This window comes from Marmota marmota, unplaced genomic scaffold (assembly GCF_001458135.2).
Source record: "Marmota marmota marmota unplaced genomic scaffold, marMar, whole genome shotgun sequence".
In the NCBI taxonomy this organism is placed as follows: Eukaryota; Metazoa; Chordata; class Mammalia; order Rodentia; family Sciuridae; genus Marmota; species Marmota marmota.
The window spans coordinates 3,233,338-3,242,170 of NW_025999895.1; the positions used below are offsets into that span (position 1 = coordinate 3,233,338).

The window sequence follows — 8,833 nt, forward strand, 5'->3', positions numbered from 1 at the left end:
GGCCCTCGGCTCTGCCTTGCAAGTGAAGACAGCAAGCATTTGACCCCGTCTGCTGCTGAGCCGCACCAGCGCTCGCCTGGGCGCCGAGACAGCCTCCCAGGCCGCCAGCTTCTGCCCCGGCTGTCTGCAGTCTGCTCTGACCAGCAGCCAGGTGGTCTTGCTACAGAGGAAGTCAGGTCTTGTGCTTCGTCCAGAGCCCTGGCATGGCCACCACCTCACCCACAATAGACACCAGAGTCCTCAAAATAGCCCCAGGCCCCCGCAGCCCCCGCAGCCGCCTCACCTCTCGCCCTGGGGGCCGCTGCCCCCCTGCAGTTCCCAGCTGCACCGCCTCCCAGCGGCTCTCAGAAGAGGCCCGGCCCCTCCCCAGGTCTCCAGCCTTCGCCTCCTTGCTAGAGTCCCACCTTCCCCTTCTCCACAGGGCCTGGGGCTGGGCGAGCTCCAGGGCAGTGGTGGGGTGCTGGAGCAGAGGGCAGGGTCGCGGGTTCGACAGACACCATCCAGACGGGCGCAAGTTAAGAGCAAGTGCACGTGTGGAACAGAAGGGACAGTCCCTACAGCTCGGTGAAGAGTCGCTCAGCAGGAGGGCAGAGGGCAAGACGGCCTTCCACGGGAGGGAACGGCCTGCGCACACGCAGCCAGGTGCAGTGGTGTCAGGGACCGCCGGAGCTGCAGCGCCCACATGGGGATGGGCTCTGCCTCCAGATCTGCCCCAGGAGGCAGAAGTCAGAACACACAGGTGACCCACCCCATCCACATAAGGGTCACCAGCTGGAGTTGGCCACCACCAGGAGATAGGGACGTCTAGTGGGAGTCGCTGGACCTCAGTGTGGAGATGCTGCAGATAGGGGATTCACTGGGATACATCGTGATGGACAGCACAGAGGACAGAGCACTCCGCCATCTCCAGTTACCTCTGCAAGACTCGCAGTTTTTAAACACAGGGGTATGTGTTACTATTTAACCATTGTCAGGCAAAAAGGGTGGGGGTGGGGGACGAAGCCACTGCCCACTGCCGCACACTAGTGCCTGCAGCCACCTTGGAGGACACCTGGATGGTGCTCTGCTGTTGGGCCACACCTGCATGCTTCAACAGTTTTTTCCTTGAAAAAGTTCTGCAGGGACCTGTTAGGCCTTTGGAGAGGGGAGGAGATTGGGAGTCTGCCCAAAGCATGGTGCAGGCCATCCCTGCAGCACCGTGGGGGCTGGTGTCCACGCCTGAGGACTCCAGCCCATAGACACTCCCCGGGTTAGACGGGTTGGGCCTTGCCAGGCAGGGTGCCGAGAAGCACTCAGTGAACGCCACCTTAGGACCACCAAGGAGGTTCCAGGCGCCCCCCCCACTTCCTGCCAGGACACCCAGGAGGCTGTGGAGGAATCCAGGGAGGGCAGAACATGTGCATATGGCGTTGAGATGGGCAGGGAAATTGGCAACCAAGTCTGCCCGTGGGGACTGGTTAGATACCAGCTGCCCGCCGTGATCAAGGAGCAATGCAAAAATATCTGTTACAACTAAAATAGGTGGCGGTAAGCAGCCCGTGGAGCACGTGAGGCTGTGAGAGGCGGGGTGCACACACAGAGCCTGGAAGACAAGAACCCGGGAGATGCTGGCCGTGGGCAGCACGGCGGGGGTAGGGTTAACGTGTGTTACTCTTCTTACTGTTTTCTGATTTTCAACCATGAACGTGTTTTGTGAACAAGATAAAACTACACAGAATAAAACCACTTTGAAGCAACACATTTGAAATTAGAAAGGGGATGCCACCCAAAATGTTTTTCACATTTGTGTGGTTACCATCAGATCCCAGTGGCTGCTGAGCTCCTGGGGATCCCTGCAGTAGAGAAAGGCACGTGGCTTCGTTTGTAGTCAGCCCTGGGCAGCATGTGACCCAGGCAGGCCACCTCGGCCCTTATCCTCAGTTACAAAGACTTGCTCCTAGGAAGTCATCTAATTCCATCTGCCTGTGGGTATTCCCAATTTAACCTGACCTCTCAGGGGGCAGGGAACATTTGTACACTCGGGGATTGGCACCCAGAGTGTCTAAGAAACCAAACTCAATAGCAGAAAGACTAAAACCAACAAGCAATCTGAACAGGACACCTAAGGACGTGTGCATCTGAAGGGTGTGGCCTGGATGCCACATCCTGTGGCACCCTGGGGGAGGACCCACAGCCAGCGCAGCCCTGAGCACATGGCAGGACGGGGCTTCAAGGCACAGCGCAGGGCAGGAGCACCACAGCAGTGTGGTGCTGGCCCGGAAACGGCCCGTAGACGGGAACCTAGGGGAGCCGAAAGTCACGTCTTCAGCCAGCTGGTGTTCAGTCAGGGCACACACGGGCTGGAAAAGGTAAAGGGTGCTGGGGACACTGGCCGTCCACACTCAAGAATGAAAGGTGACCCCCCACACCACGTAAAAACATCTCAAAATGGATGAAGACCTAAGCGGACCTAGGAGAACACGGGACACTCTGGACACTGGTTAACACCGGGTTTCTGGGAGGAGACCCCGGAAGCATAGGGAACAGGCGGAAATAGACACTCAGGCCTATGTCAGCTGAGACTTGGTGCACAGCCCGGGAAACAGCAGGGAGCTCTGCAGAGCCCAGGGCCGGGCTCAACAGCAGAAAACCCACCCCGTCAGAAGTGAGCAAAGATGGTCAAGTACATTGAAAAGGGAGACGCAGATCAAACCTGCCGTGCCCTGCCTCTCCCCAGTCAGAATGGCTGCTGTGCTGTGGAGGAGCAGCGCAGGGCTGTTGCTGGAACGTAAAGCAGAACAGTGCTCATGGAAAACAACACAGAGCTTCCTCAGATTCTACAGACAGACCTGCCCTGTGAGCCTGCCATCCCGCTGGGGTGGGACATTGGAGGAACAAACCAGCATACTGAGGAGAGGCCGGGACTGCCATGTTTACTGCAGCAGTGTCCATAACAGCCGAGAGACGTGATGGACCAAGGTGGCCCTGACAACAAAGGGTGAAGAAAACGTTACATGTTTATACAATGGAATATTATTTAGCCATAAAAAGAACAAAGTCCTGTCATTTTTGCAACTTACAGGAAATTGGAGGACAAGGTGAAGAAGCAAGGCACAGAAAGAGAAATACTATGTGTTCTTCCTCATACACAGAAGCTAAGGAGTTGGCTTCGTAGAAGTCCAGGAGTGGTCACCAGTGGCTGGGAAGGGGCCATGTGTGGCGGGAGACTGCATGACAGGTAGAGAACACAGGAGGAGCGAGCCCTGGCCTGCGGCAGTGCGGAGGACGAGGACAGCTTTGCAGCAGTCTGTTGTGTTTCGCATGAAGCACTGTGGTGGTGGGGGGGTCCCAGCAGTGGGAGGAACCCAGTCACCCCGGGATCATTGCCACTGTATGCCTGGGTGGGATCCTCACACTCCACCCCATAAATGTGTGGAATCGCCGTGTATCAGTTAGGATTAATAAAGGCTTTAGCATGGACGTGGCCCACGGGGTTCTGGCTCCGAAACCTGCCTCCTCCCCTCCAGCTCATGACCTCATAACAGGGTGCTGGTGCCACCTTAGTGACCTTCTTGGGAAACGTGCTGTCTTCTGGTGGCCAGGGGACCAGCAGTGTAAGAGATTGTGTCCCCAGTACCTGGAGAGCCTGAAGGGAGGCAGTGGCGAGCCCCGCCTGGCTTTCAGGCAGGAAGTGCTGCGGCTGAGCCAGGCCAGGGGATGGTTCAGCAGGGCTGCCGGAAGGTGCTCCAGCTTCACTCAGGAGCTGGGTGGTGGCTGGGACGCTGCTGGGTGCTGGGTGGTGGCTGTGACGCTCCTGGGCGGCGGCAGGCCAATTGGCCCTGCCCCGGCCACTCCTCAGTCACTCGGGAAGCAGCTCCCACCCGTCCCCAGGCGGACAGCCCCAGTGTTTCTGGCGCCACCCAGCCAGAGCCGCAGGAAGCTTTGCTCTGAGTGAGCTCCACTTCCTGGAAGGTGAGGGCAGGCCTGAGAAGATGGTCCTTAACACCCCGCAGCAGGACGGTGAGTCCCAGCCCAGGAGGGGAGGGCCAGTGTGTGGGCCGAGTTCCGGGGACACTTTGACCACCTGTGGTCCTGTGGGGTGGACCTGGGGACTCACCCAGGCGGGGTTGTACCTTCTCTTTTTGGGAGACACTACGGAGTGATGACGCCGAGGTGCTCCCGATTCTGTGGAGAAACACGGAGCAAGTAGGGCACAGGGCCCCACCCGGTGTGACTCAGCTGTCCCTGAGTCACCCGGTGGCTGGTATTCCCTGGTGGCACGCCGCCTCCTGCCAGGCCTGCTGTCCTGTGCCTGCTCACCTGAGGGTCAGAAGCCCTGGCAGCTGCACACATGCAGTGTCCCTTGGCTGAGAAGTGACGCTATGGACTAGACTGAGCAGGGCGCCGGGGTGGCACACCCCCCCTCATTGTGCAACAGGAGCCGGGGACAGGAGTGCTGCTCCCTCCTGCAGTGGGTGCAGGCAAAGCCCCGTGTCTGTAGAGCACCCGTCCACTCCACACCCACATGTGCATGGAGGCTGTGAGTGAGGATGCTCCCAGGAGACACCATGGCAGTCAAGCAAATGCAAAGGTGAGGGAAGGGGTGGGCCTTCCCAACCTGGCTGGACCCCAGACCCAGGGGTGAGGTGAGTGAGTGTCAGCAGTGTGCCTGGGCCAGACCCTCTGCCCTGTGGCCCATCTGGTTGGCTGAGTGGGGGTTTCGAAAGAGTTCTTTGGAGGAGTCGGATCCCGTCCTACTATAGAATCTCAAACCCACAGTCCCTGTTGAACATGCTGCTTTCCGTCTCCACCCTGCCTGGCACCTGGCTCGATAGTTCTCGGGCCAGCACCGTGTGCTGCACGTAGGACAAGCCCGTGTCGTTACTTGGATGCTATTCTCTAATTGCCACAATTTGTTTTTTAACCTTTTTAATGATGCCCCGGTGACTTGCTGCTGAGCCCCCCTGGCTGCAATGAACCCAGCTCCTCAGGGTGGCTCCAGGGCCTTTCACAAGCCGATGCCCATGGGCCCTGAGCCCCGAGGTCTGACCTGTGGTGCACCCACATTCTCAGGCTCCCTATAGGCTTAGGACCCACACTCCCTCTGCCTCCCTGTTTGGGGAATCTGCTGGTCTTTCAAGTCCTAGCTCAGAGGCTGGCCCCTCCAGTGTCCTGGTGTGTCGGTGCCATGGCCACTGTGCCCAGGTTACTGCTTCCTTGGTCTTGCACACCTCTGCCCACTGGCTGGGCAGGGGCTGGCACCGTTTCAGCCCCAGCTGAGACACAGGCAGCGGCTCTGGCAGATGCTTAGCCAGGTGGCTGAAGTTAGTCTATAGATCTCAGCAGAGGACTGAAGGGCCAGGGGCCAGGGGGCCAGGGCTCTGACTGAGCAGCTGGCCTTGGGTGGTTGCTTGTGCCAGTGGAGCGTCACACCTCAGCTCTTAGCAAATACGGAGGCTTCAGAGTTGAGCTTTGCCGTCAAGGTTGAAAGCGGCCATGGAACAACATTTGAAACCATGGGTACCGCGTGGGTGTAGAGAAGCGTTATTTATGGGAAAACACGCCAAACAGGAGGGAGTACAGTGCCTCTTCACCAGGACGTTGGTCTCGGGCCGTGTCTAAAATGCCCTCCTGGTGTCATCGTAACCTGTCACTGTGTTCTTGGAGACCATGCAGCCTGGTTTTGGACAAGCTGCTCAGGCGGGTCTCAGCAGGAAGACCCAAGGTGGCTGTAGTTAACACCCTGCCCTTGTCACTCACTGCCTTCTTGTCAATCATGTCTATATTCTGCAGAATCAAAAGTGGCTGCGTCTTTGTTTTTAAGTGGGAGCATGTTGGGTGTTTTTAAGCACATCAGATGGGAAACCTGTTGCCGTCTGTGGTTACAGCGTTGAAGGGCGGCTCTGGTTTGAATTTTGAAGGCTCTCCCGTTGAGTACGCTGGAGATGGACACACAGTGTCCTGCAGTGGCCGGGGCAGCCTCTCCTTGAGAACAAGTTGGTTGTGTGGGAAGTGAAGCCTGCTCAGCACAGAGCTGTGCTGGAAGGCGCAGTGGGTCAGGAGAGTCCTCCCTGCTTGCTCCAGCCTTGGCCTGCTGCTGTGTGGCTGTGGCTTGGCAGGTCAGCAGGACTTCCCAGGACTTGGAAGGCTCAGCCCTGTGAGTGCCTCCAGCTATAGCTACACCTCTCTTGAACACCATCCTGGGCCCAGGACAGCTCTCATAAGGGACCGTCATTTTCTTGGAGGTGAGGGCAGAAGCCATGTCCTCTGGGGACCTCCAGGCCCTCCTTGAGCCAACGCAGTGCTGGTCAGGGCTGATACTTCACCAGAGAGCACACAGCCCATCAAAGTGGGAGGAACCCAGCAGGATCATGAAGATTGCTGGGGAGCCCAGGCAGGTCAGAGGGACCCAGGGGCTTTGTGCTTGTGGAGCCTGGGCCCTGTCGGTTAGGTACCTCTTGCCCAGAGAGGGCCTGTGAACTGACCTTGTGGATAGACCTAAGGTGGAGACTGGGCCTTGCTCCACGCCTTCGTCCTCAGGAATCCCTGAAGAAATCAAGAGGTTGCACCTTTGCCTGGCACCCCGGCAGAGTGCCACATCTGTTCCAGCTGAGCTTGAGCCCCAGGCAGACCAGGGAAAGGGTGGGAGCTGGTGTCAGGTGGGGATGGTGGCGATGCTGTGAGCCTGAGTCGGGCAGGAAGCACCTCTGCACCACTCGGAGCCTCCTGTTGGGTCCAGCCCCTCTCCAGCCCTGCATGCTGCGAGCCCTCCAGGAGTCCCGCTGTCTCATGTCAGCCCCAGCTCAGCAGCAAGGTGCAGCAGCCCTGCATCAGGTTCCGGGTGCCAGCCCGGCTCCAGCTTGCCTTCCAGCCTCTTACCAGGGCCCTCACCTCTGCTGCCCTTCCTCCTGCACTCTGAGGCTGGACGCGAGGCCAGCTTCGTGTGCAGCTGCCTTGGACTGTTGGGGGCCATGCTCCTCTCTGCCCTGTCCCAGTGCACCTTGTGGCACACTGATGGGTCTTCGTTTTACAGGGCCGCTTACCCTTCTCAGGGAGCTCCTGGAGGCTGGAGGCCTGTCCTGTCCACCATGTGTCCTCCTTAGTGACTAACAGGTTTATGTGCAGTCAACTTTTTCTAACAAGATCACTGAATCCTAAGTCTGAGAATGTCCTTCTCAAGACTGCACCTCCTCTCTGTGAGTGGACTGCCCACTCGCTCTGCTCCTGGGACTGTGGGCGTGCCTGCAGCCTTTGTTCTGGCCTGTCTTCAGCGCAGGCCTGCAGCAGGCCTTGTGCTCGCAGCCGCCCTCCAACCTGTCCACTTGCTGGGCAGGCCTTGCCGCCAGCTGCCTCTGGTCTGGACTCAGGCACAGGCCTTTGCCCAGGTGGTGCACTGCAAGCCCAGGGGTGGGTCCACGCTCTGCTCGGTGGACGTTGGCCCTGGGAAGGCAGAGCTGTGTCAAGCCTGCACGTCGCACCAAGTCTCGCGAGGGAAGCGACAGGGCAGGATTCACCTGCTGGGGTCTTCAGTCCCTAGTGTAAGTATTTGTATAAAAACCAGGGATATTAAGTCAAAGAAAGCTGACATGACCCTTGGGACTGCGAAGTGAGACATCTCTGAGAAGTAGGAGCTTTATCTCACCTATGCGAGAGCCTGGGGTCAGGGGGTGCGGGACCAGATGGTGATGATACAGACAGATTCAGAGAAGACCATGTGGACTGAGAGGCCCCCAAGGGATGGCCCACCCTCCATGGCTGAGCCGGGAGCACCTGGGTGTTCCCTGTGGAGGCAGCCCTGGCCAAGCCTCTCCCAAGAGAGCTAGACATCTGCATACCCGAGGCTGGCGCTTCCAGAGGCAGGAGGGAGGGAGACGGGAGGCAGTGGGTGCCCGGGAGGGACGCCCAGCCTGCAGTCTGTGGAAGCCTGTGTCCTCTGGCAGCTTGAGGCGGACCTGTCATACGTGGCTCCAGAGCTTGTTTCTCGTGGAGCCGGTGGCTCTTACTAGCCGAGTTCCCTCACTCTGACACAGGCGACGGTTCCTGCTGTGGCTGCCTCCTGGCACTGCCTGGGGTTGGTGGGCACGCACTGTTGGATCAGACCCAGGGCTTGATGCACGCTGGGCAAGGGCTGGCCCTGAGCACACCCCAGCATTGACACTGGCTGGAATTCAGGCCAGAGTATCTGGGTCAGGTGTAGGGACACTGCCATGGTGAAGAGGACATCTGTCCACATTCCCCAGCTGGCTGATCCCCAGAGAGAAGACCATGGAGGGGGGAGGGGCGTTGGGGCTCAGGATCCCCTGGTGGTTCTTAGTAGGGCACATCTGGCAATGTCTGGAGATGTTCTTGGTAGTGGGGGGTGTGAAGGGGGGGAGGTGGAGGGGCCGGAGCTCCTATCACAGATCGCTCCACCCAAGTGCACGCAGTGCCTAGGGCACTATTGAGGATCCCTGGGCCAGCTCAGTGGTTTCCTTCGTGTTTTCTCTTGTTGTTTGATGGTCCTTGTAAAAGGCACTGACTTCTCCCCCGCACTCAGAGCCTGGCCCTTCCTCGAGGTCTGTGGCATCTCCAGCCCACTCAGCACGGGGCCTGGGCCTGGGGATTGGAGGCCTGGGGAGGAGGGCCCCAAGTCTGCTTGTCTGAGAATGCCCTTGGAGACTCTTACGCCCCTGGAGTCTGCAAGCTGCTGCTGGAGACACGTTTCTTGTCAATAGCCATATCATATTGCCATCCGGTGGGCTCTCACCAGGGCGCCCTAGCCCCGGACCCCAGCGCGCAGTCAGGGTGGGGCAAGCCTTCTTAGTGAGGCGGCCTCCCGAGTGGATGGACCCGCCTCTAGAGCCCCCTGTCTCTT

At 58.9% G+C, this 8,833-nt stretch overlaps 1 protein-coding gene across 1 annotated transcript in view; it reads left to right on the plus strand.

The window, feature by feature from the left end:
* The first annotated feature begins 3,843 nt into the window (after positions 1-3,843).
* Positions 3,844-8,833, plus strand: part of Cyth1 (cytohesin 1) — a 38,217-nt gene continuing 33,227 nt past the window's right edge. The window contains exon 1 of the mRNA XM_015504106.2: positions 3,844-3,999. Within this exon, the coding sequence (XP_015359592.2) occupies positions 3,972-3,999 (28 nt within the window). The 5' untranslated portion in view covers positions 3,844-3,971. The remainder of the gene's footprint in view (positions 4,000-8,833) is intronic.